At 42.6% G+C, this 19,367-nt stretch overlaps 2 protein-coding genes across 4 annotated transcripts in view; one reads left to right on the forward strand and one right to left on the reverse strand.

Moving 5' to 3' along the window:
* ITCH (itchy E3 ubiquitin protein ligase) overlaps nucleotides 1-19,367 on the forward strand; it is a 196,019-nt gene that overhangs the window by 20,888 nt on the left and 155,764 nt on the right. Inside the window, exon 1 of one of the 3 annotated variants that reach the window (XM_006144022.3) lies at nucleotides 19,018-19,166. The exons of the other annotated variants lie outside the window; for them this stretch is intronic. The gene's annotated coding sequence lies outside the window, so the exon portion shown is untranslated. Of the gene's footprint in view, nucleotides 1-19,017; nucleotides 19,167-19,367 lie in introns of those variants that run through there. 3 annotated transcript variants of the gene reach the window in all.
* The window catches only part of LOC102480071 (cytochrome b-c1 complex subunit Rieske, mitochondrial), a 29,087-nt gene continuing 28,808 nt past the window's right edge, over nucleotides 19,089-19,367 (reverse strand). Inside the window, 1 exon segment of the mRNA XM_027770190.1 lies at nucleotides 19,089-19,185. Within this exon segment, the coding sequence (XP_027625991.1) occupies nucleotides 19,089-19,185 (97 nt within the window).

Raw genomic sequence — 19,367 nt, forward strand, 5'->3', positions numbered from 1 at the left:
TAAATAATTCTATTCATAGAATCTCCCAGCCAGAGGACCTCAGGGACCATGGAATTGAACCCTTATCCAAATGGGCAAACAAAGGACCCCAAGGGGCCTGGAGCTTGCCCAAGGTCCCACAGTAAGTCAGCAGCAAAACTGGAGCCAAAGTCCAGATCTCCTTCGAATCAGCACATCCTCCATCAAGTGATGGCTTGTGCAATCTCTTATGAACGTGACCAAATTATGTGACTTCATAAAGTGACACATCAGATAGTGTCTGACCCAACTGATCACTGGAATAACCTGCTCAGGGTCTCAAGTCTGAATACCTTCAGGATAGGGGAGACCTGTAGGCACTTGCCTGCCCCCACTCTTTTAAGCTAATATTTATTGTGACATAGCAACTGCCTGGGTTCACTTCCTAGATCCTGTTTGTCTTATTTTGTTTTGTTCTAGGGCACATGTTCTAGCCAGAGAAAGACAGAGAGAGAGAAAGGGAAAGTGAGAAAACATCCCCAGAGGGGATGACCACACCTCAATCTCTTCTCCTTCATTCTCCTCTTGGGATTTTGGGCATGCACACACACATGCCCGGTGTGTATTTCTTCTTATTTTTTTCTTTAATTTTCTTTATCATTATTTTAAAATAATTACCTATTTAATATTATAATTAATATTTTGAAATTTGCTAAAGGGCATGCATGCTCACAAGAGAGAGAAAGAAAGATTAAAAGTGAGAAAGTAAGCTGCCAGGTCTGGAACTCAAACCGTGGTCAACTATGAGGGAGTCTAGTACCTCAACCACCACACCTAATGCTAGTCTCATTATTATTATTTTTTTTATTGGTATAGGGCACGTGCACTCACAAGAGAGAGAAAGGTGGGGGGTGGTGAGTAGTGAGAAAACAAGCTGCCAGTTCCGGGACTCAAACTACAGTTGGCCATGTGGGAATCCAGCATCTTAACCACCATGCCACTTACTTGCCCCTGCCCCCATCCCCACATGTTTTTCAAGCTTTCAAGTCTGGGACTCCAATTGCACTATCAGTTATGTGGGATCCAGTCAACCTAACCGCATACCACCTGCTGGCCCCACAGCCCATTTCTAACACTCCTCATCTGTGTGACAAGTTACTTTATCACTGGATAGTGGTCTCCAAGAGGCCTTCAGTTGTTCACCCTCCTGCTAATTGTACCCTGTGTAGTCAGTTCCTTCTAAAAACGTGTAGGGCTGATTTGTATGCAACAACAGGATAATGCAGAAATGATAGCATGTCTTCCGAGGTTAGGTCACAAAAGATATTGCAGCTTCTACCTTGCTCTCTTGGATCACTCACTCTGGGAAAGTCAGTTGCCATGTTGTAAGGGCACTCAAGCAGTCCATAGGAGAGACACACATGGCAAGTAACCAAGACTCCTTCCAGCAACCAACTGACTTGCCAGTCATGTGCACAGGCCACCTTGGAATTGGATCGCCCAGCTTCAGTCCAGTTTTACGATGACCATAGCCCTGGATAACATGCTGGCATCTAGACTGAAACCTCAATGAGATGCCTCAGGTAAGAATCACCCAGTTAATCTGCCTCTGATTTCCTGAACCACAGAAAACGTAATGTAAGAAACGTTTTTTGTTCTTTTAAGCTGTTAAGTGTGGGGGCAGTTTCTTATGCAGCATAGATCATGATAAACAACCACTCTTTGCCTCCTTTTCTTTATCTTTGTAGTGATGAGGATGTACTTGTTCCATAAAATGATGCATGAAAAAGGCCTAGCTCATAGCAAACCCTTAGCAGACAGGAGCCGATATTGCTGTATTATTTTATGGTCTTCATGAACTGAGAGCAGAGCTTGAGTGCTGTGTAACCGAAGGACCGAGAGGGAAGGTCAAGTAGCAATACATAGACTCTTCTTGATTTTCCTGGCAATTCAGCTCTGACTCTACACTTTCATTTCCCCTTTCAGGACAGAAGTCCTGTGGGGAACCTCAAGTCTCCTATTCTTAGAAGACAGAGAGGAGAACCCCATAGCCTAATGGTTAAAAGGAGTCGGATCTCACATCGTCAACCATGGTTCAAACAGTGGGTCCAGTGAAAGACAGACTGAGCAAGAGTGTATGTGTGCACTCCAAATCCCAATAGGATGGAGAAATGGAGGACAAAGGATTATGGCAAGACTACACTCCACTGGGGGGGTGCTTTCTCCTTCTATTTGTCTCTCTGGTAAGCACCTGAAACCTCTGGCGGTTAAAAAAAAAAGAAAGAAAGAAAGAAAAAAGAAAAGAAAAAAGGAAGGCAGAGTGAAGACTATTTGCCACACCTTGAGCATTCTCCATGGAGTCAGTCTGTACCACTGTCACCCCAGAACTTAACAAATAAGTTCTTCCTCATCCGTTAGGAGACCAATCAACAGAATTCACTGCACCTCAGCACTTTTCAGGGATGCTCCCTGACCTCTGGAAGCTGCCCAGCAAAGGATTGCTTTGCTCCTTAATCCATCTCTGAGAACCAGGTTTAAATTTTAACTCTGCTACTGGTTTACCATTTGTCAAGTCCCTCAGTCTCTTGAGTCTCATTTCTTCATCTGCCAAACAGAGATAGTGATTTTTTTTCCCCTCACAGTTGTCAGGGGGAAGAAAATGAAGCAAGACAGTGTGGTGTGGAAGCTTTCTGGGATGGAAACAATAAACCATAAATGCCCCCAAACCCCTCAGGTGCTACCCAGCACCCTGCTGTTCTCCCAGCTGGAGCCACTTAACTCATACCAGAAAGGCTCTGCCCTGCTCTGGCCTTGAGATCAACTTTGTTCTTTAATCAGGGACTTTAAAGGGATTTAATCTCTTAAATCATAGGCTCAGCAGTAATTTACAAATGTGCTCTAGTGCCTTCTTCCTGTGGCCAACCCTGATTTAAAATAAATTATTTTTAAGTCACCAAAATAATAAAAGCATGTTGTAAAAGACTCATCTTGAAATTTAGATACACATAGGAGTCAGCCTGAGGGTTTAATGTTGACAGCTGGGCCCCACCTCCAAAGATCTGGATTTGATTGTCTAAAACGTGACCCAGACACTGAGATGTCTAAAAGCTCTCTTGCCTTACTTCCCTGAAGTTAAAGGGGCTAGATTTACCCTTCTATCTGGCAACAAAACAAAACAGAAAAAAAAAAAAAGCATGTAAAATGACTGTTTTTCAAGACCCTGGACAGCAGGCAATGAAGAACAATGACTCCTGAGAGACCAGAAATAAATGAGGCAAGACCTAAAATTTCCCAAAACCACTGTTGAGAGAGAGTTTTCAAGTCATGGTACAGAGAACCCAAGTGGAACCCAATAGGGTCTCTGAGTTGGGGTGATGAACCTGAGAGTCTGGGAGATGAACGTGTAGGACAGAACCTGGAGAGGAACGAGAATTACATAGAGCTCTGAAGTTTTACTCAAGTATTCAACTGAGTATACATTAACACCAGCCTGTGAAGAAACTATCCAAATATGAAGAATCACCCAAAAGACTGGAGGCAAAGCTGTTCAGTAGTCACAAAGGGCAGCGTAGAGCCTGTTCCCACCAGGCAGACTGGTCCATGTCTCCCCACTGAGTGCATGTACCCTCTAGTGAATTATATTAACAAAAAAAAAAAAAAAAAAGAATAAGGAGAGGGCCGGCAGGTGGCATGATGGCTGAGGCACTCTGGACTTCCACATGACTGACTGCAGTTCAAATCCCAAACCTGGCAACTTACTTTCTCATTTTCTCTCTCTTTCTGTCTCTCTGGTGAGCACACATGCCCTATAACAAATTTCTAAAATATAATAAATAAAATAAATAATTCTTTCTGAAAAAAGAAAATAAGGGACCAGCAGATGGCATAATGGTTAAGTTGCTGGATTCCCACGTAGTTGACCAGACCTGGTGACTTAAATGTCATGCTGGGCACATGTACTTGTGTGCCCAAGAGCCCAAAGGGAGAATGGAGGAGAAAGGATTGAGGTGTGGCCATCCTCCTATGGGGGGGGGGTGATTTCTCACTTTCTGTCTTTACATCTCTGTCTCTCCAGAGAGTGCATGTGCCCTATAGCAAAAATATCTCTAAAGAAAAAAAAGATAAAAGGAAAGAAAAAATAGAAAATGAACAGGAACTAGGTTAAAAGAATAGTAACTCAGGGACCAGCAGTTAGCATAATGGCTATGTTGCTGGACTCCCATGTAGTCGACCGTGGTTCAAGTCCCAGACCCTGTGTCTTAAACTCACACCGGGTGCATGTGCATGCGTGCCCAAGATCCCGAGAGGAGAATGGAGGAGAAGGGATTGCGGTGTGGCCATCCCCTCTGTTGCGGGGGGGTGGTGATTTCTCGCTTTCTATCTCTCTGTCTTTCTGGCGAGTGCACGCGCCCAATAAGAAAAAAACCTCTCCAAAAAAAAGAAGAAAATAAGAATAGTAACTCATTGCTCACACTAAGCATTAAGGAGTAGTTGAGACAACAGTAAGTTAAGCAATTTAAACCATACAGTTCCAAAACCTCCACCTTAAGGAAAAGATAAAAAAATTAGCTCAAATTCTTAACATGTTTTGCAGGATAGAGAACACACAGATGGAAATTCCTGATGGAGAACACAGAAACTCCAGACTAGATGGTGCCAGGAGACTCAATAATTGTCCCTTCCAGGACAGAAATTGATTACTGAAGACCCTACCAATCAAGAAGGCCCACAGGGTGATCATACCATCTTGAGCCAGTCATTGAGTTGATCACCTGCCTGGGACCGTTATCCTTAATTCTATCTTTAAAAAATGCTTTACTAGGGCCAGCAGGTGGCGAAGTAGTTAAGGCAGTTCAAGTCTCGCTCTTTCTGGTGCGCGCTCTCGCTCTCGCTCTATCTCTGTTTTTCTCTGGTGAGCACGAGTGCCCTATAGCAAATTATAAAAATAATAATGAGGGGCCAGCAGGTAGTGAAGTTATTAAGGCCCTAGATCCCCACATGGGTGACCACAATTCGAGTCCTGGACTCAGTGACTTGAGACTCATGCCAGGCACGTGTGTGACATGCCCAAAGTCCTGAGAGGAGAATGGAGGAGAAGGAATGGCTGCATGGCCATCTCCTGGGGGGCAACTTCTTGCTTTCTGTCTCTCCAGTGAAGGCATACACCCTATAGCAAAAAAATCTCTCTCAAAAAACAATGATAATAATAATAAATAAAATTAAATTTTAAAAAATTTTAATGCATGACTATAGACCTTCAAGGAGTCTGAGTTCTTCAGCATTAACTGCCTGCTATCCTAGCTTTGTGTATGGCAACAAAGTTGAACTTTCACCATTTACTTGGGGTTCTATTTGGCTTTTGTGGTGAACAAACCCAGTTTGTGTTTGGACAGAATTACAAAACTGTCTAGCATGCAATTGGTAAAATTCACAATGTCAGGGCAGCCAATGATGTGGTGGTTAAGGTGGCCGGATCTCACATGGCTGACTATGCAATTTGAGTCCTGGGCCTGGTGGCTTGAAAAACATTCTGGGTGCATGTTGTGCATACCCCAAATCTCAAGAGAATAGAGAGGGAATTGTGGTGTGGCTATTCTCTCTGGGGGCAAGGTGCATTTTCACTCCTTCCTCCTACTCTCTCTCTTCAGTGAGTACATGCACACTATATTAGAAAAAAAGAAAAAACATCGCACTGTCTGCAGTCAATAAAAAAAGTTAATAGTCAGTTTGGCCCTTTAAACACTGAACATAGAGAGCTTGATTCCACATGGCTGACTGTGGTTTCAGTCCCAACCTTGCTGGCTTGAAAACCATGCCAGGTACCTGTGCATGTGTGCCCAAGATCCTGATGGAGGAAAAAGGATTGTAATGTAAATATGCTCCATTGAGAGGTGCTCTCTCTCTCTCTCTCTCTCTCTCTCTCTCTGGTGAGAACACGTGCCCTCTGGCAATTAAAAATCAATTTAACAATCATGTAAAGCAGGAAATACTAATGAGAAAAATTTATTTAAACTGACACAAAATCAATATAGATGTCAGATTAGCAGACAAGGTCATTAAAACAATAATCATGGTGTCAGCACACAGTACAGTGGCATTGGATTCCCACATGACTGACCATGAATTAAGTCCCAGACTCAACAGTGTGAAAATCATGTTGTGTGTGTGTTTGTGTGTGTGCGTGTGTGTGTGTGTGTGCCCAAAATCTTAAGAGGAGAATGGAGAAGAGATTGTGGCATGGCCGTCTCTTCTGGGGCCTGATTTCTCACTTTCCCTCTCTTTCTCTCTCCAGTAAGCACATGTGCCCTAAGGCAAAAACCTGAAAACAAAATAAAACAGCAACAACAACAAGTTTTTTAAATAAATAAAACAATAATCATAACTATTGCATGCATTTTAAAAGTTCGGCAGAGACATAGAAGATATCAAAAAGAAGTCAAGCCTCTAGACATATGTGAGATGAAAAATACACTGGGTGGAATTAACACCAGACTAGACATTACAGAACAAAAGATTAGTGAGAGTTCTGAGGGGCTCCTTTCAGGGATTAGGACTCCTGAAGACCTTCTGCCCAAACCTCACCCTACTGCCCCCAGATCCAGCCAGGTTAGCGCACCCTATTTATTTTGTCTCTCTCCATTTCACTTTCTTTATTTTAATTTATTATTACTTTTAAGTTTTAAAGTTCTTAACGTTCTGTAACTCTTGTATCTTGCTAATCCTTACTTTCCCCCTGCCCTCACAGGACAAGCCAGTCACCAGCCATCTATATCTGAGTTCTGAGTGGTCCCTTTCACGTGTGGCGCTAGCATACCATGTGGTTTTCATTTTTGCTTTAATATAAATGTTTTTCTTTTTTTAAAATTGTTTTTGTCTTTTTGTTGTTGTTGTTTTCTTTTCCTTTTCTTGTTATCTCTCTCACTTTTCTGCTCAGCCTCTACACACTGAGTTTGTAGTCAGGTCTAGGTACATAGTACCCAAATATCTGAATACTTTTAGGGTCATATTAATCCTCATTTCTATTGAATCTGCTGCACAAAGGGAAAAAAATGGTACTGTTTAGAGATTGCAGGTCATTTCCTCCTGCATGCCTCTGAATGCTCAGATTTAACTCCAAAAACTAGAAAAACATGTGTAATCCATCAGATGACCAGAAATCACTGAAGAGGCATAAGAAATACGAGAAACCAAAAAAATATCCCCCCCACACATACTGGAAAAGAATAACTCCTTATCCTCCACAGACAATACAAGGGATCCCGTCGAAATGTCAGTTAAAGAATTTAAAATATTCATATTGACAAAACTAACAGAGATGCAAGAGAAGAGAGACAATGAACTCCAGAAGATGCAGGATAAAAGAGACAATAAGTTCCAGGAGGTGAGGGAGTTTTTGTGTAATCTGAAAGAGGGAATACACGCCATAAAAAATAATCAAATGGAATTATTAGAGATGAAGGCTGTAAAACTTCCCTTGAAAGTATTAAAAGCAGATTAGATCATGCAGATGTAGTAGAACCTCTGACCTAAAAAAATTGGTATCACAACCATCAAATTTCTCTTTCTACTTTCAAAGGATATCCCATCAGGGTAACATCGGACCGCTCATCGGAAACAATGAGAGCAAGGAAAGAATGGGAAAAAATATTCAAAGTGTTAAATGAAAAACAATTTCAACCAATAATACTGTACCAAGCGAGATTATCCTTCATATGGGGAAAAAAGACTAAAACGTTCTCAGATAAACACAACCTGAAAGAATTTTCTAATACCAGACCAGCTCTCCAAACAGGGCTGAAGGGAGTGCTATACCAGGAAAACTAAAGTCAGACACACAGAAATAAGAGTACAAAAAACAACCAAGAAAATGGCCAGCCTAATGGTAGGGACAATTCCAGAGTTGAATGTTAACTTCCAGAGTTTAAATGGAAAGATCAAATGACAGTAGCATTGCAAATTCAATAGAAGAGAGATTAATTACATGAGACTGAACTGATGAAATAGAATTTTCCTTACTTTTGACTAAAACATTACTGATTTTCTTCTATGCTTTGTTTTCCATATTTAAGGATTTTTATCTTCTCTTGAACTGCTGATAGTTTCATCTACCTACTACTTGAACTGAATCCTAACCTTTTTCCTGACTTTAAGTCTAAAGCAAATTTCTCTTAACATTTTTTGAGTTTGACTTATTAAAAATAAAACAGTTTTTCTTGAAATTAAAAAAAATATGTTAAAAAATACCTATTTAATGACTGCAGTAAGCTATATAGTCCCAGCTAGGTGCTACTTTATTGTATGTTCACTTTACTCACTGAGGTTTATGACTAAAGTCAGACATGTGTTCATAGATATATATTTATCAGCTGTGAATACTATTGAAAGTTTTTAGGTTAATTAATATCTTTAGTGAATCAATAAAATGTGAAAAAAAAAAAAAGGCATGGAAAACAACTGTAGATACCAGAGACAGTGTGGGAGGAGGGTGGGAAATGACAGAAGGTGAGAGGTAGGCAATCAAGGTGGGGGAAGCAAAATATATAAGAAACAAGAAATGGAAAATTATTTGTTGATGATAACATGTATTGTAATATCCTTGATTGAGCCAATATATAGTGAATTCTGAATGGAAAATCTAATTTTATATACTGTATTGATGTACAGTGAATGAATGTAAATAAACATATTTTAAAAAACCCAAAAGATTAATGAATTTGAAGACACAGCAATGGAAACTATTTTAAATGAAACACTGAAGATTATTATTATTTTTAATTTACCAGAGGGCCTGTGCACTCACCAGAGAGAGAGGGGGAAAGCAATAAAGTCCCTCCCTTCAGGGGGAATGATCACACCACAATCCCTTTTCCATTTCTCCCTTCTTTTGGGATTTTGGGTATGCACTCATGTGCACCCAGTGTGTTTTTTTGTTTGTTTGTTCTTTCTTTTGTTTCTTTCTTTTTCTTTTCTTTTCTTTCTTTCTTTTCTTTTTTTAGAGATTTTTGCTATAGAATCCATGTGTTCACTGGAGAGACAGAAAGTGAGAAATCACTCACTTCCCAGGGGGTATGGCCATGGCCATGTTGAAATCCTCTCTCCTCCATTCTTCTCTCAAGATTTTGGGCATGCACACAGATATGCCTGGTGTGAGTTTCAGGACGCAGTGTTCAGGACTCGAATTGCAGTCGACCACGTGGGAGTCCACCCCCTTAACCACTATGCTACCTGCTGCCCCCCCATCCCCGTGAGTTTTTCAAACTATTAGGTCTGGGACTTGAATTGTGTGGTTGGCCATGAGGAACCCAGCTGCCTTAACCACCAGGCCACAGGCTGCCTTCAAAGGGTATTTATTTATTTATAAAAAAAAGCATTATTGTTTTTTCTTTCTTTCTCTCTCTCTTTTTTTCTATTTTAATTTGACCAGAGAGGGACAGAGAGACAGAGAGAGAAAGTGAGAAAGCAAGCCACCAGGTCTGACTTGAACTGCAGTTGACCATGTGGGAGGCCAGCACCCTTAACCACCACACTGTCTGCCGGCCCCTCAATGGTTATCTTTTAAAATATGGAACAAATAATAGTGAGCTCTAAGCTAACTTCAAGTTGCCTAATATATATGTGTAATCGGAGCCTCTGAAGAAGAGGAAAATAGGACAAAATTTTGAAGCAATCATGGCTGACAATGTCCAAATTTGATAAAAAATATAATCCCACTGATCTAAGAAGTCCCACAAACCCCAAATAGGAAACATGAAAAACATACCAAGGTGTGTCATAATCAAAAGCTCCTTTTAAAATCTTAAAAGGAGCCATAGAGAAAAGACATGTGGACCAGCTGTTGGCATGATGGTTAAGGTGGCTGGATCCCATATGGCCAACTGCCTGGTTTGAGTCCTGGAACTCGTGGCTTGGAAAACACCTGGTGCATGCATGCCCAAGGTCTCGAGTGAAGAATGAAGGAGGGGGATTGTGGTGTGGCCATCCCCAGAAAAGGACCTTCTCACTTTCTTTCTCTCTCTTCAGCATGTGCATGCACCCTATAGCAAATTTAAAAATGATAGTTAGAAAAAAAAGAGACATTATTGTCTTATGTCCTTGTACAGAGAAGCAAAGATAAGAACTAAAGGGTCAGCCAGAGGGATGGTGATTAAGGCAGCTGGATCCCACACAGCCAAAAATGCAGTTCAAGTCTTAGATCCAGTGGCTTGAGAAACATTGAGTGTATGTTCCTGCATGCCCAAAATCCCAAGAGGAGACTATAGGAGAAGACTTTGCAGCATGGCCATTCCTCCTGGGGATGATTGCTCACTTTCCTTCTCTGTCTCTGTCTCTGTCTCTCTCTCTCTCTCTGTTTCCCTCTGGTGAGCACACATGCCCTACAGTAAACTAAAAAAAAAAAAACAAACAAACAAAAAAAAAAACTACAGCAGGTTTTTCAGTAGAAACAGTACAAGTGAGATACAGTTGAATATCTTAAAGTTTTGAAAGGAAAAACATTGGCAACCTAGATTCTACAGCCAGTGAAAAGATTTTATAAAGACAGTAAAAACCTTAAAAACATTATTTTAAGAAACCAGATATGACCAGCCACAGTGGTACAGTAGTGGCATGGCACTCATGATACTGAGGCTACATGGGAAGATTCAGGGTTCATACCTTGCGATCGCCCTGTGCATACCAGGTGTGCACACATGTGCCCGGGATCCTGGCTGAGGATAGCTCGGGGTGGAACACAGCATGGAGACCCTACTGGGGGTGCCGTTTCTAGCTCTTGCTCTTTTTCTCTCACTTGTGGAAGAGATCTGTAAACTTAAGAAGAAAAACGTGGGCCAGCTGGTGGCGTGGCGGTTAGGGTGGCTGGATCCCACACGATCAACTGCACAGTTTAAGTCCTAGATCTGGCAGCACATGCCAGGTGCACATGACAAGAGAACAAAGGAGAAGGGATTGCAATGTGACTACACACACCCCCCATTGGGTGTGTGTGTGCTTTCTCACTTTCTCACTTTCCCTATCGCTCTCGCAAAATCTCTCCAGTGAGTGCAGTCTCCCTATAGCAAGCTAAAAAAAAAAAAAAAAAGCAAAAAAAAAGAAAACCACATGAAGTTTTGGTCTTCGGATGTATCACCTTACATATATAGACTCAATATTCTGGGTTCAAAAGTCACACTATTTTTTCCATGATTTAAGTCATGGGAATGAATATCACTTAGAGAGAGGAGAATGGGCTCAGGAGGAGAATAGCACTTAGATGTCAGGTAGAACACTTGGTAGGAGGGAAATCAAGAATTAGAGGTATCCAGAGATTCAGGGAGGAAAATGTTTAATTTCCAGTGGAGAATTCACAATTGTATTGTCAGCCTCTGAGAGCTCAATCATGATATGGCCAGATAATACTAATACTAACAAAAACACACTTGACTGAGTGCTCTTCTACATGCCAGGCATCGTGTTTGGTGCTTCATACACATTTGCCCATCTAGTCGGGTTTTTTTTTTGTTTTCCATAGGGCACATACGCTCACTGGAGAGGAGAGAGAAAGTGAACGGGAAAGTGAGAAATCACTTCCCGGGTGATGGCTATGCTGCATTCTCTTCTCCATTCTCCTCCTGGAATTTTTGGCATGTATGCACACACGCCTGGTGAGAGTTTCAAGCCTCTAGGTCCAGGACTTGAACCACAGTTGGCCATGTGGGAGTCCAGCTCCTTAACCACCACCCCACCTGCTGACCACTACCCCCTTCTTTTTTTGGTTTGCTGCAAGACGCGTGTACTCAGCACAGAGAGAGAGAGGGAAAGTGAGAATTTACCTCCTGGTGGGCAAGGGGGTGTTGGGGGGCGTGTAGTGGTGGCCACAATTCCCTCCTTCATTCTCCCCTCTGGATTTTGGGCACATATGTACACATGCCCAGCGTATTTCTTAAGCTGCTAGGTTCAGGACTTAAACTGCTTTGTTGACCATGTGGGAACCAGCTACCTTAACCTCCATGCCACCTGCTAACCCCATTTAATCTTTGTAGTAAGCCTGTAGGGTAGGCAGTATTATTATGTCCATTCTCTGCTAGGAGTTGCATTTAGCAAGGTTATACAGCGTAAGTGAGGGAACCTGGTTTCTCACACAGGCAGTTTGTCTTTAGAGCAAGTTCTTTATTTTTCGAGAGTTTTTTTTTTTTGCTATAGGGCATGTGCACTCTCCAGAAAGACAAAGAGAGACAGAGAGACAGAAAGCGAGAAATCACGCCCCGGGGGAATGGCCACGTCGCAATCCCTTCTGTTCCACTCTCCTCTTGAGATCTCTCCTCTTGGCATCTTGTGCACACATGCACATGCGCCTGGCATGTTTAAGCCACCAGGCCTGGGACTCGAACCACAGTCGACAACATGGCAGTCCAGCGACGTAGCCATTACGCCAACTGCCGGTCCCTAGAGCAAGTTCTTAAACATGGATGCCTACTGGATTTGGAAACATGATAGTTGTTGGTGACCTTGATAAGAGCAATTTTAGTGGAAAGATAGGGACAGAATCTAGATTAGAATATGATGACAAGTGAATCCAAGGTGAGAAAATAGAGCTGTTGAATTGAGTCAGTTTCTTAAAGAAATTTGCCACTAAAGATGGAAACACAGAAGGGATGTTGGGTCAAAGGAGAGTTGTAATTGAGAAGACAAGAGGGATCGGATCTCAGAACTCAGACTGGAAAAGATGGTTCTATTAGGTTATGATGTATTTTTCTATGCAAAAATGTGTCATGACTTTACAGATGACCCAATATTTTATTATTATTACTATTTATTTATTTTAAGTTTTTGCCATAGAGCATGCGTGCTTGCTGGGGAAAGACAGAGAGAGGCAGAAAGAAGAAAAGTGAGAAATCAGCCCATGAGGTAGATGGCCTTCTCTTCCATTCTCCTTCTGGGATTTTAAGCACACATGCACATATTCTTAGCATGATTTTTCAAGCCAGCAGGTCCAGGACTTGAACTAGGTCAGTTATGTGTGAATCCAGTGCCCCCACTACCATGCCACCTGCTGGTCCCTTATTACTATATTTTTTAAGACAAGGTCTTGATGTGTCATGATCCTCTTGCCTCAGATTCCTTAAATTGGTGTAATTACAGGTGCATATCACTACGACAGACTGTAGGTGACTTAGGTGCCACTGGGACTTATGAAATTGTGTCTAAAGTAAAACAAAGCTTAGATGTGTATATTTCTCTACCTGCGTTCAACATAACTGCCAGAGAAGGCAGGGAGATGATGCAGGCTATCCTGAGTTGGGGAGAAGATGAGATAAGGCGTTGAGCACAACAATAGAGCAGAGAATCCAGGTGAACTAGGAGACACATGGAAGAGGAGGGAACAAGTAGATGGTATGTCAGGGCCAGTGGATTTGAGGCCTCAGTGGATCCAGGATGGGAAGGGTGGAGGTAGAAAAGGGAAATCAAAGGTTCAGACTTGGGGTCTGGCATGATCCTGGGAGACCAAGGTCATTGACATACAGAGACAAGGGAAGAGTCTGATGTTGAGCCAGTCATACTAGGACTATAACAAGAGGGGCCAGGCAGATGGCATGGTGGTTAAGGCCCTGCACTCCTACATGGCTGACTATGATTCAAGTCCGAGACCTGGTGGCTTGCTTTCTCACTTTTCCTCTCTCTTTCTCTCTCTTTGTCTGTCTGGTCAAATTTAAAATAATGATGATAATAAATAAAATTAAATAATCTTTTTTTTAAAGGAATATAACAAGGGAAGAGGAAGGAAAATAGGTAGTACTTTTTTTAAAGAATTATTTTACTTAATTTTATTTATTATTATTATTTAATTTGACTAAAGAGAGAGAGAGAAAGTGAAAAAGCAAGCTGCCATGTCTGGAACTCAAAGCACAGTCAGCCATGTGGGAGTCCAGTGTCTTCACCACCACACCATCTGCCCACCCCAAACAAGCAGTGCTTTTAAAGCCAAATAAATGAGGACCAGCAGGTGGTACAGTGGTGAAGGTGCTGGACTCCCATGTGGTTGATCACAGTTCGAGTCCTGGACCTGGCAGCATGAAACACATTGGACTGTGATAGGGCCATACCCTGTGGGGTGGGGGGTGGGAAGGATGATTTCTTGCTTCTTGTCTCTCTGGTGAGCATGTGCACCCTATAGCAAAAATCTCTTAAAAAAAAAAAAAGCAGAGAAAATGTAGGTTGAAGAAAGTAAGGAACTTTCCTAAGGTCACACCATGAGCTGTGATGGATCTGAAATTCAAGGTTAGCTCAGCTTGACTGCAGGATGTAGGCCAAACCACAACTTTCCCATTGAGTCAGTGAGTACTTTCCTAAGGTCATACTGTGAACAGTGATGGTTCTGAGATTCAAGGCTAGCTTAGCCTGACCACGGATCTGGGTCAAACCACAACTTTTCTGTTGAGTCAGTGAGGTCAGCCTCTGGGGCTTTTATCTCCTGCACCTAGTTTGGTGTCAGGGTATCTCATGCCAACCACTAGGTTATTCCAGCTGCTGGTCTCCCTCCTCTCTGAAATCTTGCATTTTGCCTACCGTAATGGACTTCTAATCCTCACCTTTAGCTGGTTCTGTCTCCAGAGCCTGTCCCATCTTGGGGGTTGATTCTATAACTGTAGATCCTGCTATTTATGAACAAACCTGTCTCATGGCTATGTCTTCTGATATGGACTGTGAGAGAAGTGATAATGTCAGGGATAGTGATTATGAAAGTAATACCTGCTTCTGTTACCTTTATCGAGAACCTACTCAATGCCAGGCGTGGCACATACCCTCTCTCATTTGATCTTCATGACATCTAATTTTGCAGAGGAGAACACCAAGTGTCATAGAGATGAAGTCACTTGTCCAAGACTGCCCAGCTGGGAAGTTGCAGAGCCAGGTTTAATCCTGAATATTTCTGGCTCTTCCAATCCTTGCCTTTTACAAATTATGAAAATTAAATAACATGGCAAACATGATAGCATTTGTGCCAGTATAACACATTCTCATTAAAATAACTGCTTAAAGCAGTTCTTTGGTTCCTGGCTTCCATCTGCTAATGCAGCTGGCATTCTCTGTCACATCTTCTCCAAGAATTCCTTGGAATCTCTGGAGATGTCTCACCTACATTCCAGAACAAGTCCTGTCAGCTGCCACATGATTTTGGTGTTGCTAATTGTATTGGTATTGCATGCCTGCCACCTGACCTAGCACTTCACACATATGATTTCATGTATGTGTCCACAAACCCTCAAATATATGCATAATGTTATTTTTGTTTCATAAATAAGGAAATTGAGGAAACTGAGGCACAGAGAAGTGCATCCAGAATTCAAGTTTGGCAGAATGAACTGTAGTCTGTGCCCTGCAAATAGTGACCCTGGCCCAACTCCTCAGGGTGATCGTAGAGATGGCTCCTAACTATGCAGCTCCCAACGTGCTGCTGCAACTAAGCCTTTTTTTTTTTAGAGGTTTTTGCTATAGGGCGCATGTGCTCGCCAGACAGACAGAGAGACAGAGGGACAGAAAGCGAGAAATCACCCCCCAGGGGGGATGGCCACGCCGCAATCCCTTCTCCTCCATTCTCCTCTCAGGATCTTGGGGCACACACACACATGCGCCCAGCGTGAGTTTAAGGCACTGGGTCTGGGACTTGAACCGCAGTTGACTACATGGGAGTCCAGCGACATAGCCATTATGCTAACTGCTGGCCCCACTGCCTTGTCTTCTAACTAGTTTCTTAAAGTAAAGACAGAGGCTCTGATGAGCTACTATCCTAAAATAAAATGTAGAGCCTTGTCAATAACCTGAATCTAACCATATGCCACTCTCCTCAACCAGCCCTTTTCTCAATTAAGGTAATCATCCTCCTGAATCCAATGTTCATCACTCCTCCTTTCTTACAGTTTAATGTTCATTGAACTATAACATACATACAGTAAACTGAACAAATAATAAGTATATGAGTCAAGCAATTTGTGTGTGTGTGTGTGTTTGTGTGTGTGTAGACTTTGTGCAAACCAGATCAACATATAGAACAATTCCCATCCCCTGAAAGATTCCCTTATGATTCCTCTAAGTCAATTCCTGGGACTCCAGAATAATTAGTTTTCTTCATCATCTTAGGTTTGTTTTGCCCATTCTGTCTTTAAGTGCCAGATCATGCAATTGAAAAGAGAGAAAAAGCAGTCTCAATGGGACATGGTCATGCTGCAATCTTTTTTCTTCCATTTCTCCATCCCATCAAAATTTGTAGCAAGCATTCACATGCACTGAGATTCAAACCATGGTTGGCCATTGTGGGATCCAGCTTTGCACAACACTTAACTTCCGTGCTACGGGACAGAGGCCATTTTATCTGTATTTCTGAGTAGCAGTAGTTGTTCTTATTGCTAAATGTATCCCATTGTGTGAACATACCATAATTTCCTCTATTTATTCTCCTTTGGATTATATGTGACTTCTCCCTTACTTTACTTTGTATTTTGTTTTATTTCATGTGGTATGGTAGTTAAGGCACTAGACTCCCACATGTCTGATCATGGTTCAAGTCCCCGGCCAGGCAGCTTGAAAATCATGGTGGACACGTGTGTGTGCCCAAAATCCTGAGAGAATGGAGGAGACAGGCTTGCAGTGTGACCATCCCTCCAGGGGTGATATCTCACTTTCCCTCTCTCTGTCTCTCTCCAGCAAGTGCACACACCCTATGGCAAAAATTTAATTAAAAAAAAGGAAGAGAGAAAGAAAAAAAATGAAAACCTCAGATTTCCCTAACACATACTTTTTTAAAAATGATTTTTAAAACTTTATTTATTTATTTAAATTCATGAAGAGGCGAGTTAGGGTGGAAGATGTCTGAAGATGCTCCTTAGCAAGATGATTAAACAAATTTTCAAAGGTTGGAGGCCGGCAGGTGGTGTGGTAGTTAAGGGCACTGGACTCCCACATGCCCAGCTGCGGTTTGAGTCCTTACCTGATAACTTGCTTTCTCACTTTTCCCCTCTCTCTTATTCTGTCCCTCTCTAGTCAAATAAATAAATAAATAAAGTTAAATAGTTTTAAAAAATTAAAAGGTTGAAAAATACCAGAAGTGGGACCAGCAGATAGCAGAATGGTTATGTCAATGGACTCTCACATACTCGACTGTAGTTCGAGTCATGGATCCAGCAGCTTAAAACTTACACTGTGTGTGTGCATGTGTGTGTGTGTGCGTGCGCGCGCACACGTGCCCAAAATTCTGAAAGGAGAATGGAGGAGAAGGAAATTCAGGGGCTGGCTTCTTGCTTTCTGTCTCTCTGTTTCTCATTTTCTGTCTTTGTCTCTCCAGGGAGTGCACTGCCTGATAGCAAAAATCTCTCCAAAAAGAAAAAAAGAAAAACATCAGAAGTCATTCTTCCACTGTAGATCTTGGTTAAAAATGCAAATTCTGAGGACAGGCAGTGGTGTAGCGGTTAACATAACTGAACCTACATGGGAGAGCCCCGGGCTGACAGATGTGTGTATATTTTCTCTTCACTGGGACTGGAGATGGATGGCGACATGAAGACCCTGTCGGAGAGTGCCTGTCTCTGTATTATAGAAGAAATAAATAAACTTAAAAAAATGTAACTTCGTAGATCCCCACCACTAGACCTACTGAATCAGAAACTCTGTGAGTGGGGCCCAACAATTTATGGTTTAACAAACCCTCCAGGTGATTCTGATGAACACTAAGGTTAGGGAACCACTGCCTGGATAATCTGAATGAAGTAAGGGGTGCAGAAATTTGTATTTTCACATGCTTACATACAAATGTGGGCATCATGCAGAAAATATTGACGTGGTGGTTTTGGAAGTTTTTAAGAAAGTGTAAGTAACTTCCCAGATGGTAAAATATCATTTTCATTAGGAGGAAACAGCGAAACAGTAGTAGTAAAAGGTCACTAATTACTGAGCACTTAGTCATGCCTCTGAGTCTCTGTTTGCACAGTCTTTTAATTCTCACAAACAGCCCACGAAGGAGGTTAAGAGGATGGACTCTGGAGCCAGACTGCCTGGGTTCTTACCTAGCATGTGATGTGGTTTATTTATCTGTAAAACGGGGATAATAACACTATTTCTCTCACAGGTTTGTTGTGAGGATTAAGAGAGTCTGCTAATCAGTCTTTAGAACACCCATTTTCAGAACACCCATTGGTGCCACAAACCTTTTATCATCCACCCTAACCGCACCCTGTTAAAAGATAAAGGGAGGATTTGAACCCAATCACTGTATCTCTGGAGTGTACATTCTTAAGGACTAACGTAGAGTCCAGTGGTTCTCAGGATGTGATCCTAGGCACCAGCAGCATCACCGAGAACTTGTTAGAAATACAAGTGATCGGTTGAAGCAAGCATCCCCAGTGTTCTGCAATGTGGCCGAGGACTTGGACTGTACATTGCTCTTTTTTAACAGTCATTCCAAATATTGTGAGATGCATCCTTACAGGAAGTTCTCGCCCTCCCAGAAGCTGCCCCACTTCTCCCTAAGGAGAATGGCCCAGCCTTCACCGAAATACACACAGGGGAGATGACAAGATTGCTTTTGTGTAAATTATGTAATGCACAATTTTAAAAATCTTCGCCTTAATACTTTTAAATTTTGTTTTATTTTGAATGATCAGCTATTGTGGACCCCCTTTTTGTCCCCCAATCTGAGATATATGAAGGCTTTTGGTTTCTCTGGGAGTGGGTAGGTCTGGAAGCAACCAGGGCTTACCCGTACGCTGACTTTAAACCAGTTCAATAAAAGTGCACACCTTAAAAAAAAAAGAAAAGAAAGAAATACAAATGATCAAATCCCATCCCCTGATCAGATCAGAAACTCTAGGGGCAGAACGGTTTGGCAGGCTAAGTTTTACCAATCCTCTCAGGTGACAGTAGAACCACAGCTAACCTTTAGGGGTTCTGGTGGACGGGTGTTAAAAAAAGAATCTGAAAGTGCAGGGAGCGAGTGCAGAGCGCGGCGTCTCACCCGGAGATGGGAGAACTCGGGTTCAGCTGCGCTCACCCGCTGCAGCTGGCTCTCGAGGCCGGCGGTCGGCTGGCGCGCAAGGCCTGCTGGGGCTTGTAGTCAGCCCGAAGCGCCGGAGCAGAGGCGCCTGCGCGTTGGCCGCTAACTCGCTCTAGTCGCTGTGGTCGGGGCTCGGGACCAGCTGCCATCTTAGTCGAGGGACTGAGGAGTCGCCGCCGCCCGAGTCCCGGTAAACACCCGCGGGAGGACTGGGGGCAGTTTTAGGGATAGGGGTAGCGCGGATTAGAGTGTCTGGGGAGAATGAGGGTAGAGGAGCTCGGCGCGCGAGTCGGGACCCCAGAGCTCCGGCTGCTCGGTCTTTCCTCGAAGCCGGTGCCCGTGGGGGGCGCGGGGAGCTCGGAGTAGTTGCTCCCGCCGCGGGCGGGGGGGG

Source organism: Tupaia chinensis, unplaced genomic scaffold (assembly GCF_000334495.1).
Source record: "Tupaia chinensis unplaced genomic scaffold, TupChi_1.0 Scaffold000115_1, whole genome shotgun sequence".
Lineage (NCBI taxonomy): Eukaryota > Metazoa > Chordata > Mammalia > Scandentia > Tupaiidae > Tupaia > Tupaia belangeri.